The sequence below is a fragment of the Dendrobium catenatum genome, unplaced genomic scaffold (assembly GCF_001605985.2).
Source record: "Dendrobium catenatum unplaced genomic scaffold, ASM160598v2 original_scaffold_159283, whole genome shotgun sequence".
Taxonomy (NCBI): domain Eukaryota; kingdom Viridiplantae; phylum Streptophyta; class Magnoliopsida; order Asparagales; family Orchidaceae; genus Dendrobium; species Dendrobium catenatum.
Window position 1 is genome coordinate 204595 of NW_021477709.1, and position 14588 is coordinate 219182.

General features: G+C 37.4%; 1 protein-coding gene across 1 annotated transcript in view; it reads right to left on the bottom strand.

Moving 5' to 3' along the window:
* Positions 1-1118: 1118 nt before the first annotated feature.
* The window catches only part of LOC110099752 (probable transmembrane ascorbate ferrireductase 2), a 31519-nt gene continuing 18049 nt past the window's right edge, over positions 1119-14588 (bottom strand). The window contains exons 2-4 of the mRNA XM_020827040.2: positions 2682-2730; positions 1755-1954; positions 1119-1667 (exon numbers count right to left, since the gene is read on the bottom strand). Of these exons, the coding sequence (XP_020682699.1) occupies positions 1362-1667; positions 1755-1954; positions 2682-2730 (555 nt within the window). The 3' untranslated portion in view covers positions 1119-1361. The remainder of the gene's footprint in view (positions 1668-1754; positions 1955-2681; positions 2731-14588) is intronic.

Sequence of the window (14588 nt, forward strand, 5' to 3'; positions counted from 1 at the left end):
GAAGGGTTCTCTGCCCACACTAGGAGAGTGTGAAACGACGGAAGGGTTCTCTGCCCACACTAGGAGAGTGTGAAAGGATGGAAGAGTTCTCTGCCCACACTAGGAGAGTGTGAAAGGACGGACGGGTTCTCTGCCCACACTAGGATAGTGTGAAAGGACGGACGGTTCTCTGCCAACACTAGGAATTGTGTAAAAGGACGGACGGTTCTCTCCCGCACCGAGGAGTGGTGAAAAGAGTGTGTTGTAAAGGCTTCTCCGCCTTGCTGTGGGTGCAAAAGGAGAGTCACTATTGGTATTGGTGCAATACTCAGAGGGTGTCTCTGGGGAGTGGATGTAGGTCTGCTTATAGACCGAACCACTATAAATCTGGTGTCATTTACTTTACTGTTTTTACGTTTCCGCACTTTATATTTAAGTTTTAAAAAACTCTGTGGTTGAAAAACATTTTTTTACAAAATTTAAAAGAAATTTTATTTCGGTTCAATAATTTTCTAAAGGGGACTTAAATTTTTTAAACTACCAATTCACCCCCTCTTGGTAGCCTTGGGACATTTACTTAGGCTTAACAACCTAATTACTAGACTCAACACTCATGAGGTTAGTATACAATTGAAAATATTGTGTTACTTTGTATTTGTTTGGATTTCCTTAGGGTCTTTGTAAATGTGTTTTTTTTTAGGTTTTAATTTGGAAGATGATGCTTCCATTGATGTATAAATAGACTTGTGGTTGGATCTTTTATATGAACTTCTAAAAACAAAAGTTGTATTAAATATTTTTGAAAGGATAAATGTTATGTGATGCATGTTACACTCAATGGTAATATTTAGGGTGGGGTGTTACACATGATTATTGTTTTGGTAAAACATTATCATTATATTGGACAAATTTAACATTGTTTTAATATTAGTAGTTTTAGAATGTTCAAGAATTTATAATTTTTATATCTTCTATGTAAAGGTTTCAGTAAAATTTGATGTTCACAGACGATACATTTTCCACTCTTTGTTAAACTAGCGATTTTGATGGGAGAAATTTATTACACCCCTCGTTCTTTTGGATGGGAGAATTTAATTACATGTTACAATGCAATGTTGCAGCTAAATAATACATGGTAGTGTCAGGAATATACTAAAAAGTTAATTAGAATAATTAAAAAGAAAAACTCCATCATACTACATAAAATCTCTTACTTTCTACATGTTTTCTCAATTTAATTTTCAAAATCTATTAATTTCTATTTGTAAAAAAAAAAACCAATTGACCTCATACATAAAATTTGTCACCAAGACCCGCATATTCTGTAACATGAAACAAACAATAGCCCAGCATCAATTTTCGCATGTCAGCTCAGCTCTTACCTACTCCATAGCACCTCTCGGGCCATCACTCTTCACATTTGCAGGTGCAATAACCGCAAGAACAACAGTGCCACCAAGAAGCATCAGCAAGATCCCAAGGGAATTCACCAGAAAAGCCTCAGATGAATACCGAGAAATCACGTTATTCATCTGGAGAAATGTGGCCTTCTCAAGAATACCAGTACAAACTGTAGCAAGAGCAAGTGCATAGACATACAGGCCAAAGAAGACATGCCATGGAAGCAAGAAACTTCTCTTGTTTTTCGAGCCACCTGGATACCAGAAGGTGGCAAATCCAGCTATCCACTGAAGAAAAAAACAAGCAAAAAGACACTTGAATAATGACAAAAGAACAAGAAACAAAAGAGCTAGGACGACAGTTGAGGAATGTGCCTGAATTCCAAATAAGAAGAAACATGCCAGTCCCAACCAGGAATGAAGGCTGTAGAAGTTGTCGATTCCTTTATCATTGTGAAACTTAAGAGCAGCCCATATACCAATCAAGCCCAAAAGCAAGGCAAAAAATTGAATTGTAAGATGCACCGCCTTTTTGAAGTTCTTCGTGCCTGACACCGTCCGGTAAGCTAAAATGGCTGCAATCATGCAAAACCAAAAATCAAGCACAAGGGTTTACAACGTACCAGCATATATAACGGAAGTCCTCAAGTATAAATCTAATATGCATTAGGTTAGTATATCTAGTTTATCTGTTGTAACTTGTCACTAAAGTAGAGTATCTCTTTTGACAGGAAAACATCAAACCAGGTTTCCCACTTCGCCAAACGGTATTATAAGTGTATGGTCCTTTTGAGACGGCTTAAGCAACTTTAGAGAAGAAAGTTTAAAACAAAATATATAGAGAAATTCAAAAAACTACTGAACATGATAAATTAACTTGGATTAATTACTTCCTCATTAAATTGAAATAATACTTCTTTTAAGCCAGGCAAAGTTAGAAGCAGCCAAATATGCCTAAATCCTAAAGCTGATGATAGTCCAGCATATATAAGGTAAAAGCATCATTAGCCATCTCACCAGAGAGAGCCTTCTGTACAACTGGCGTTTCAACTTCAGGCTAACAAAGGGAGGAAGCAATCCAGATCAAGATCTAAGAAGAGATAGAGCTGAGCATGAACGCAACCTAAAAGCTTTTCCAATCATTGAGGTTATTTGGGATGCCTTTCCAATCTAGCCCTCTCCCTCTCCCTCACACTCACGCACACGTACCACCACACAAAATGGAAAAGGATGTAGTAGATCAACAACTATTATCAGGCCTTTGCTCAAAGATAAAATTCAAATAGGGAAGCAGCATTATACCTTCACCATTTAGGAGCACAAAACCAATCACCATTAATACAGGATGCACCTGAAACACTTATAGAAGTTAAAATAAACATAAAGGTGAGAAGCAATTTAAGAAATCTATTATGGCATGGACTAAAGAAAGTTGAAGAAAAAGAATTCAATTACAGGCATGATTATCGGAGATGACATAAAATTTGCTATACTTAAGCATATACAAACTTAATAAAATAAGATGATGCATCATAACTGCTAGGAAATATGTGAAACCTAATTCAAATATAAAGAGTGAAAATGAAGAAAATAAAACATAAAAGAAGATCAGTGCACAACAACACAAGAATTTTATATAGAATCACCTAATTAATGCCTAGCGGAGAAGTCTAACGGAAATTAATTATCTAGGGATAACCTAAGTCAATTATCAAAATGCACTGTCATATATTTCGAGCTACATACCTCATGTATTAAATCGCAAAACTCATATTTTCTATTTGGCATAACTTTTCCTAGCAATGAACCTTGAACAAAACCTATAATAGATGGTCAAGGGGGGGTTTCTGACACACCAAGTCATTTGTACTCAAATCTTGCACTTTTGACAATATAGTGAAATCCTATAGCCTCTCTCTATATTCTCTATTTTTCACATTTTCTGACTGCTTTTTTCTATGTGAACCTTACAAGTTTTATGAGTAAGATACTGATGTTGCCCACATATAACATTGGATCCAACAGGGGGTATCTTTATACTTTTTCTAAATAAGTAAATGCCTTGATACTTGGTCCATCAAGTTATTTTCTTTGTTGCCAACCAATTTTCTTACCCCTACTGTCATTAATAATAGTAGCAAGGACTGATAACAAATCTTTTTGGTTTAATCAAGGATTTTAGTCAAACTTTATTACAGCTGGATTCACTTGTTAGTTAGAGCCACTTTTGTTTTTTCAACTTTATCTTGTGCATTTCTCAGACCTCTTTTATTTTTCTTCTCCATCTAAAAAAGATCAACACTCACTTCTTTTTTTATCATAATGATTCGCACAAAAGCCTTGAGATTCCGATAGGAAACAATAAGAAAAAGCAGGAAATAATTACTGAAATCAGAATTTCAGCGGATTAACCAAGCAGATTTTTTGTTTTTTATGGATGAAAACAAGAAAAACACTCTTGATTGCTAGGAGATAAAAAGAAATAGTAAGATACAAACAATCCTCTATTCGAGAGGAGAATCAATCTCTTTAAAACTCTCTAGAAACCACTAAAGCCCAATACACCAAAGATAACTAAGAAATTAGCCACAAAAAAGATGTCCTAACTCTAATACAAACTCGTACTTAAAGCAAACATAAAATTAACATCAAATGACTAAATAACCCTCAAACAATGAACCCTAGATAGCGGATCCCACCCCAAGGGGGGCGGAATCAGTAGCCTGCGAACTAGCACGCTTACGCCTGCAGTACTGTAGGTTTGGGTCGGCTTGACTGGTCCAATCGTATCAATACCCCGCTCCCAAAGAACCACCTTGTCCTCAAGATGGAAAGAGGGGAATTGATATTTCACCCTTTTGTAGGGATCCCATGTAGCATCAGAATCAAGAAGGTCCTTCCACTTGATCAACACTAGGTGAATGGTGGTTGTTGGAGGCAACCTCAAACGGTACGCTACTGCTCCAATTTTCTCTAATATCTCATAAGGGTCGAAATATCTTGAAGCCATCTTCTCATTCCTCTTGAAGGTGACTGTCGTCTTCCTGTAAGGTCTTAGCTTTAAGAATACCCTTTCCCCAACCTCAAATCGGATGTCCTTCCTATTGCCCATCAACATGTTTCTTCATAATCTGTTGAGCCCTCAACAGATGCTTTTTCAATTCTTCCAACACCCTGTCCATCTCCTCCAAGTATGCCTCTACTGAAGAAACTGGTGTGTTACTCTGCCCAAAATGCACAAGGTGAGGTGTATTTCTCCCATACAACACCATGAATGGGGTCATTTGAGAAGCAAAATAATATGAGGTGTTGTACTCTACCCATGCTAACCACTTGGCCCAAAGCCAAGGGGTTTTTTTACACAAAGCATCTTAGATATGTCTCCGAGCTTCTATTTACCACCTCCGTCTGCCCATCGGTCTGTGGGTGGTAGGCGGTGCTCCTCTTCAGTACTTTCCCTTGCAATCTGAATAACTCTCTCCATAAATGGCTGAGGAACAGCTTATCCCTGTCGGAAACTATAGCCTCCGGTATCCCATAGAGTTTCATCACCTCCTTGACGAAAGTTGATGCCACTGTCACTGCCGTGTAGGGGTGTCGTAGGGGAATAAAATGAGCATACTTGCTTAGCCAGTCTATCACCACTAGAATCAAGGTGAAGCCTTCAAATCGAGCCAACCCTTCTATTAAATACATGAAAATCTCCTCCCACACCCGATCAATGTCCATGTACTTATTCCGTTAACAAACCTCATAATTGGCTACCAACATCTCCACATCCTTGTGCATCCCCTTCCAATACAACTCTGAGGCAAGTCTCATGTATGACCCCCAATAGCACTCCCATGGAACTCCTGGAGTAAGTGTGGAATATGAACTGATGTATTAGGCATCACAAATCACCCCTGATACAAGTGTCTCTCCCCTTCTAACGAATAGCCCAGGTGGTAACTCCCATCCTTCAATAAATTTGCCCTAATCCTCCCCAGTGCCTCATCCCATGCACTCTCCTCCTTAAGGGCCCCCTAATCGAAGTGGTATCGACACTGCTATCGTCTGTAACTTCCCCATGACAAGGCATCCACTGCCTTGTTCTATGTCCCTGGCCTATACTGGATTTCAAATTCATATTCTAATAACATTGATAGTCATCTCTAGTGCTCCTCTGTCACCATCCTCTGTTCCAACAAGTATTTCAGGCTCCGCTAGTCTGTCCAGACAATTAAATGTTGATGAAACAAGTAGGGCCGACACTTCTGTATGGCTAACACAATGACCATTAATTTTCTCTCGTAGACTGACTTCAACCTGGCTTTAGCTGTCAACACTTAGCTGAAGTAGGTAATGAGGTCGATGGTTCTGCATGAGTACTGCTCCCAATGCAGACCCTGAGGCATCTGTCTCAACTATGAAGACCTGAGTGAAATCGGGTAGGGCCAAGACCGACACGATGGTCATGGCCTTCTCTAATCTCTCAAAAGCTGTTGTGGCTACTATCCCCCATAAGAAACCATCATTCCTCAACTATTCTATCAGTGGCCATGCGATGATGTTATTACCCTTCACCAATCTCCTAAAGTAGCCAGTTAGCCCTAGGAATTCCCTCAACTCCCTGAGATTCTTGGGCAGTGGCCATCTTAAGATATCCTCAATTTTGGACTAATCCACAACTATACCCTCCTCAGAGACTATATGACCCAAGTACTCTACACTGGCATGGGCAAAGCAACATTTCTTCAGATTGGCTTTCAGCCGATGCTCCTGTAACACCTTTAAAACCTTCATCAAGTGCTCCTAGTGCTTTTCCTCTGACCTGCTATAAACCATAATATCATAAAAAAATACCAGCACAAATCGCCTGAGATAGAGTCGAAAAATTTTGTTCATGAGGGACTGGAAAGTGGTTGGGGCATTAGTAGGGCCAAAAGGCATCACTAGGAATTCATAATGCCCCTCGTGGGTTTTGAAAGTAGTCTTTGGTACATCCTTCCTTTTTTATTAAGATCTGATGGTACTATGACTTCAGATCGATCTTGGTAAAATCATTGCCCCACTTAGCTTATCCAATAACTCATCTATCCTTGGGATGAGAAACTTGTTTGGTACAGTTTCCTTATTCACTACCCCGTAGTCTACGTAGAACCTCCAACTCTCATCCTTTTTCTTAACTAGTAACACTGGGCTAGATAAATGACTCACATTGGGCCTAATAATCCCTACTTCTAGCATCTCTCTGATCAACTGAAATTGAGGATAGCGGTAGCGCCTAACACTGATAGGTGACACACCTTCCCTAAAGGTGATATCGTGTTCTTGCTCCCTTAGCAGTGGCAATCCCTGAGGTTGCTGAAAACCTCACTGAAATGTTGAATCAATAGATGCACTGAAAGAGGAAATGTCCCCACCCTCCTCCAATCTGATCCCATCCATCCTATGCAGCTCCACCATATAACCTTCCCCCAGCTCCTGTATGCTCCTCACCATGGTTTTAAGTGATATCATGGCTTTGGAGAGCCCATCATCTCCCCTTATCACTACCCTTCTCCCTTTCACCACCTGCTCTATTGTCAATGCTCCCCAGTTGATCTTGGTGTCTCCTAAGGTCTACAATCACTTTGTCCCAAGGATTACATCAATGCTTCCTAACTCCAATGGGAGAAAATCCTCTCTCACTTGAACTGCCTACATGATCAATACTACTCTCCTACATATCCCCTAGCCGTCTCCACCTTCACTGCATCCATCATCACTCCATAACACCCTGTATCTACCATGTCACCCCTAATTAGTCCACGACATGTTTGCAATATTTAAAATTGCGTAATCGGATATTGAGGCATTTTTCATTTGTGTGGCGAGGCGTAAGCCTCAAGGTGGTTTGAGGCATAAGCCTCAAAATAAAAAAATAGCGTAAACATAAAATGTTAAATTTTTTATATACTAATGAATAAATAATACAACAATAACAAGCCTTTGTCCCACTACGTGGGGACGGCTACATGAATTCTTTTTCGTCATTGTGTCTTGTTAAAAGTCAAACTCTCATTTAAATCTAATAAAAAAAAAATCATTTCTAATATTTTCTAAACAAGTCTTTTTAGGTCTACCACTACCTTTCGTAACATAAGTCAAACCTAATACATCAACTTTCCTAACCAGGTCATCGAAAGGCCTCCATTTAATGTGACCAAATCATCTGAGGCGACTCTCTCTAATCTTATCTTCCACAGGAGCTACTACAACCTTTTCACATATATGCTCATTTCATATCCTATCTTTAAGGGTAAAGCCACTCATCCACCTAAGCATCCTCATCTCTGCAACACTTAACTTGGTATTATTCTTCTCTTCAAATGGCTAACATTCGACACCATAAATCATTCCATGTCTCACCGCCATCTTATAGAATTTTTCCTTAAGTTTGAGGGGGACTTTTCTATTGCACAACAAGCTCGATGCATTCCTCTGCTTCAACCATCCAACTTGAATTCTGCTGATAATATCCCCATCTATTTCGCCATCACTCTGAACAATGGATACAAGATATCTAAAATGTGTACTCTTATTAATGACTTGCTCGCCCAAATTCACAATCCCCTCACTAGGTCTATTGCTACTAAATTATACTCCCTATATTCAATTTTAGATCTACTCAAGTGAAAACCTTTAGACTCTAAGGTTGACCTCCATAATTCAAGTATAGCTTCAACTCCCTCTCTGGTCTTATCAACAAGAAGAATATCATCAGAAAAAAACATACACCAAGGTACATCCTCTTGCAAATGTCTAGTGAGAGCATCCATGACTAAAGCAAAAAGATATAGGCTTAAGGCTGATCCATGATGTAATCCAACCGAAATAGGAAAATACTTGGTCAAACCACCTAGTGTTTGAACACAAGTGGTAGCTCCTGCATACATATCTTTAATGATTTGAATGTAAGTGTTATTAACTATTTTCTTTTCAAGAACTCTCCATAGCACTTCTCTTGGAACTTTATCATATGTTTTCTCTAAATCAATAAATATCATATGTAGATCCTCCTTATTCTCTCAATATTTCTCAATCAAACCTCTCAATAAATGTATGGTTTCCATAGTAGACCTACCCGACATGAATCCAAATTGATTTTGAGAAACATTAGTATCACGCCGCAACCTTCGCTCCATAAATCGCTCCTATAGCTTTAAAGTATGACACATTAACTTAATTCCTTTATAATTCGCACACTCTGGTGCATCACCTTTATTCTTAAAAATAAAAATTAACACACTCATTCTCCACTGATCTGACATTTTTTTAGTCTTCAAAACAGTATTAAAAAGTTTAGTAAACCAAGAAATTCCTTCATCTCCTAAGCATTTCCACATTTCTATTGGAATATCATCAAGTCCAACAGCTTTTCCACACTTCATTTTCTTTAAAGCCTCTCTAGCCTCGATTTTACTAATATGCCGATAAAAAAAATCTTTATTTTCATTTAGGGTACTAAAGTAACTAAAGTCAATCATATTTTCACATTTTTCATTAAAAAATTTAGCAAAATATCTTATCCTCCTTTTTTGAATGTCATCTTCTAAGAAAAGTATTTTTTGATCTTCATCCTCTTCAGTTAAACTAAATCCTTACTACTATCTCTTTGTTTGTCTAACTTATACATATATCTTTCTCTCTCCTTAATATCTAATGTATTATATAAATCATTAAAAGCTAAGCTCTTTGCATCACAAATAGCTTTTTTAGATTCCTTATGATCCTTTTTATAGCTTTCCCAATTATCAGAATTTTTACATCTAAACCAAATTTTATAACAAATCTTCTAATTTTTTTTTATTTTTTCTTGCACATTTGGATTCCACCACCAACTGTTTTTACTATTAGAAGCTTTTTCCTTCAAAACTCCAAGCACATCTTTTGCAATATTCTTAATATAACTAGCATTTTTTTCCCACATAACATTAGCATCCTTATGCACAAATAAAATCTTAAGACCTAAAATCTTACTCTTAAAAATACTTTTGTTAATATTCTTTAAATGCCCCCATCTAATTCGAGAATATCATTTTACTTTATTTTTTATTTTCTGTCCTTTATCTTAAAATTTAAAACTAATAATCGATGTTGGGTACATAAATTTTTACTCGGAATAACTTTACAATCTTTGCAATCTAAACGATCTAATTTTCTTATAAGAAAATAATCAATCTATATTTTATTATATCCATTTTTATAAGTAATAAGATGCTAATCTCTTTTCTTAAATAAGGTATTAACTATTAAAAAATTATAAGCTAAAGAAAAATCTAATATGGTCTTACCACCTTCACTTGTTGTTCCAAAACCATGACCATCATGAATACTTTTAAAATCATCTACATCTCTACCAATATGTCATTTAAATCTCCTCAAATAAAAATTATTTCTTCAAGATGTATCTTTTGTATTAATTTTTCTAAATCATTTCAAAATTTTAATTTTGAATTCATATCTAGTCCTACTTGAGAAGCATAATCACTTATAATATTAACAATCTTAACATCAACAACAATCTTTAAAACTATAATTCTATATCCAATTTTGTTAATTTTTATAATATTAACTTTCAAACTCTTATCTAAAATCACACCTACACCATTTCTAGTACGACTCCTACCCAAATATCATAGTTTATAACCTAAATTATCAATCTCCTTATCCTTCTTTCCAACCCATTTAGTTTCCTGAATGCACAGAATATTTATTTTTCTATGAATCATAATATCTATTAATTTCATCAATTTTCCTAAAAGTGAGCCTATATTCCAAGTTTCGATCATAATTTTAGTTTCATAAACTAGCATATTTGCCCACATCCGTCCTTGATGTGGGAACCCTTGCCCATTTAAAATTGCACCCGAGCGCAGGTGTAGCAGCCCTTGCACACTTGTCGTTGTATTCAGGCCATACAGCGTGTCGCTTCCAGGGAAGGCACTAGCATTAACACAAGTTTTTAAAGGATTCATGTTATGATTATTCGACCAATTGTATGCTGGCTGTCGACTACATAACACAATCCTCCACTTTTCTAATGAGTAAATAATATAAAGCATAGAAAGGCACAAGATATGAAGTGAAAACATATATCCCAATAATGAGGTAACATGAAATATAGTTCAACTCAAATGCTATCTTTCTCAAATCATAGTGTTCTTTTCATTAACATATAATTCAAAAAATAAATAACAATGACATATCACATAAGAACTCATAAGTCTTCAGCACTGTCATCACTAAGGGGGTCTTCATTTGAATCATCATTATGATGAATTGATCTCTCCTTCCTCCTCTCCTATAGAGTCTAATATCTCCCAATCAGCTCTTTCTTTCTCAATATCAGTTATCTTCCTTTTCCCTAAATATTTTTGAACAATATCAAATTGAATAATAATAATGTAACATTAATAAAAGTCTAAGAAAACTATTTTATTTATATACCTTTCTTGATTTGTTCTTTAGTTGTGGTGAATGTAGATGCTTTATGACCATCAAAGAAATCAACATTTAAAGCATCATCTTGTAATTCATATGACATCACTTTAACTTCATAATCTAAAAACCACACATTATCAGATGCCACATCCTCGCAAAGCAAAGGATCTTAATCATCCATTAATCATTTTTTCTTCAAGTTCCTGTCTCTGAGTCTCCTATAGTACATAATGTACACTAGCGAATTCATCCTCAATGTCGACAAATGATTTCTCTTCTTTGTATGTACTTGGTTGTAAGTACTCAAATTTTGTTCACAGACAGATGAAGAACATGTTAAGTCCAAAACTTTCACAGCAAACCATTGTAATTCTGGAGTCCCATCATCAAACTGAATCCACCACTCAACTAAGATTTGCAAGGGAGTTTAATTAAAGCGGTCGGTTGTAGGAGACTCCAGCCCAACTCATGGTAGAAGAGAACTCCAAGCAAGAGGCGAAGAGCAACTCTTGGTGGAAGGAAGCTGACGCAGTTCGAAAGGAGCGAAGAGGGGAAAATATCGCTCGAATAATGGAGAAAAGCCTCAATTCATTTTCGAAAATGACGGAAGAATGATGGGGGAGGGGGAGGGGGAGGGGGAGGGGCGAACGCCTCTAAAACCTGAGACGAGGCGTGCCTCTGAAAACTTGAGTCGTATGCCTCAATTTTCGATCTCATTGTGTGGACTTTGAGGCTTAAAAAGATGAAATTGTACTGAGGTGCGCCTCTTATTGCGCAATTTTAAACCATGCCTGGTTGGAGATAAAATTGTGGGTAGCTCCATTATTAATCAACACCACCACCTCCCTTTCTGCTATTTCTCCCTTCACCTTCATGATATGACTCAGAGTGAATCCTAGGACTAAGTTTAGGGAGACCTCTCCCACGTCAAGGTGCAGCTTGTCTTGCACCTCTCCCCCAATCTCACCCTCACCTTCCTCCTCAGTTTCCTTGTCATCACAAACAGTAAGAACCTGAAGAATTCGGTCCCTGCACCTATGCCATGGAGTATACTTCTCATCATATTTGAACTATAGCCCCTTTGCCCTCTTCTCTTGCATCTCCCTCTCTATCAGCCTTTTGAAATTCACCCCACTTCCTCCACCTACTGGCTTCTCCCTTGGGGTCTCACAAATGTTACCCGATGTCAGCCCCTTGGGTGTTAAGAGAGTGGTGGTTATCTTGTAAGAGTCGACTGAACTGTTGCCTCTAGCTCCCCTCTCCTGATACTTCTAATCCTCCATCAGTTGTGCCAGCTCATAACCTCTCCCAAGTCATGAGGCTTCATGACCCTCGCTATCGTTTGGATCTCTGATTTGGGTCCCTTCATGAAATTCCCCTCTAGAATAGTCTTTGATAGTTGATCCAATCGACTTGCCAGGTACTCAAATCTCTTGCGATGATCTGCCACTGAGCCTTCATGTACTAGTGCAAAGAACTGCTCATAGAAGTACCCTCTCCTGCTGGTTCGGAAATGTTCCAATAAGCATTCCATGAACTCCCTCCAACTCCGTATGGGCCTCCTCATGTCACTCCACTAGTATCAAGCCAACGCCTTCCCTTCCAAACATAAGCCAACTATCGTCAATTTTTTCTCTTCCGTCAACCTATTGACGACAAAATACCTCTCTACCTTGCAGATCCACCCATGTGCATCCTCCCCTTAAAAATGTGCATCTTTAGCTTTCAGACCTTCGGATCTTCCCAATTTCTTCTGATTCCTCAATAATTCTCCCTTCCCCAAGTGTTTGACCCTCCGCAAGTGTCCCGATCCTCCCTTCCACGCTCATACCCATACCCAACTTTTTCCTCTCCTTCAAAATCAGCACCCCTCCTACCATAATCCCCCTCTTTTCTTTCCCAATCAGCACCCTGTGGTTCATATCCCCCCATAACCATGTCTCTCTCGATACCTTCCCATCTCTCTCCTCTATGACCTCCACATCATTTTCTCTCATCCAAATTTCAGAATTCGTATTTCTCCCTATTGGACCTCTTGCCTCCGATGCCGCCATTTGGTTTTGATTTTCCAATATCTTCTACACCATCTCATGAAGATCAGAAACTTTGCCTTCCATGATGATATTCGATCCTCTACCATTGCTTTCATTTGGCTCATCTCCCCTTCAAGGCGTTCTTCCAACGCATTCACTTTCTTGGCCGCCATCAATAATCGGATTTTTGTAGAACTTAAAAATCTAGATCTTGACCCCAAAAATAACAAAACACTTCTTCAGATAAAAATCAACTGCCATATTTCACAAAATCAGCCCAAAAACAGTCCAAAAAACTGCTATGATATCAATTTGATAGAAAACGATAGAAAAACATGAAATAATTGTTGAAATCAGAATTTCAACAGATTAACCAAGCATATTTTTAGATTTTTATGGATAAAAACACAAGACAAACTCTTGATTGCAAGGAGATGAAAAGAAATAGTAAAATACAAACGATCCTCTATCCTCTATTCGAGAGGAGGATCAATCTCTCCAAAACTCTTTAGACACCGCTAGAGCCCAAAACACTAAAGAGAACTCAGAAATTAGCCATCAAATAGATGCATTAACCCTAATACAAACTCCTACTTAAGGCAAACATAAACTTAACACCAAATAACTAAATAACCCTCAAGCAATTAACCCTAGATAGCGGACCCCACCCCAAGGGGGATGGAATCAGTAGCCTGCGAACCAGTAGGCTTGCACCTACTGTACTACAAGAGCCGGCCCACGGTTTGGGCCGGCTAGACCGGTCCAATCGTATCAGATTCTTAAGTCATGGCCTTTTTCTTGATCTGAGCATTTAATGATGGTTGCCTCTTTGGTAAAACCATTTCTCTCCAACATCATTGGCCTTTTAAGGTAGCATTTTTTAATCCCGCATAATTGATTGTGCTTTTTTTAAATCCTGAATATTAATTGTTTGTTTTTTTAATCAAAATAAACCTAAAACAAATATAGCCATTGACTTGCAAGATAATCAAGACACATCATAAATTAGAGACTACTTTTTCAAAGACACCAAACAAGACGAAGCAGTCGCATAGGGTTTCCGCAGATCCATGTGATAAAATTAATATTGAATACCCAAAATATGCTGTTGTACATGATCCCCAACAATTTTTCTAGATTTGCTTACACAAATTGATGAATTCATTAACTCGTAAAATAAGAATGATTATCTTAGAGTTAATTTTGCCAAGTTAAAACACATTTAATATGATAAATTTTACTTAAATAATATTCTAGCAAAAGAGCATAAAAAATGATAGAACTATAACCTAGTTAGATCAAGAAAATGCTTAGCAACAAATGCTGCCCAAGAGATTAAGAAAGGAAATAACATGACAAATATTAACTTTAAGAAAAGATAATATGCAAGTCACTTAATATCTAAACACTTTTAAAGATTTAATTGCAAGAACTAATTGCATTGATAATGATTAGGAAATAGTAAATAAATTAATAATTGGACCCTTAAAGATGTCCTTCATTATGCTTTGCTTTTGGAGTTTCTTGAGAGCAAATCTAACTAGAAGCTTTATGAACGTGGTCATCTAGTCAAAACAATTGGTCTATGTTAACGAGCCAATCTATTATAATGGATTTTGAGTCTAATTGAACATAAAAATGGGAGGGTCTACCTTGATTTTTCTAGTGAAGTTATGGTCTATGACTCAGTTCAATCTCTTTGAAGAGG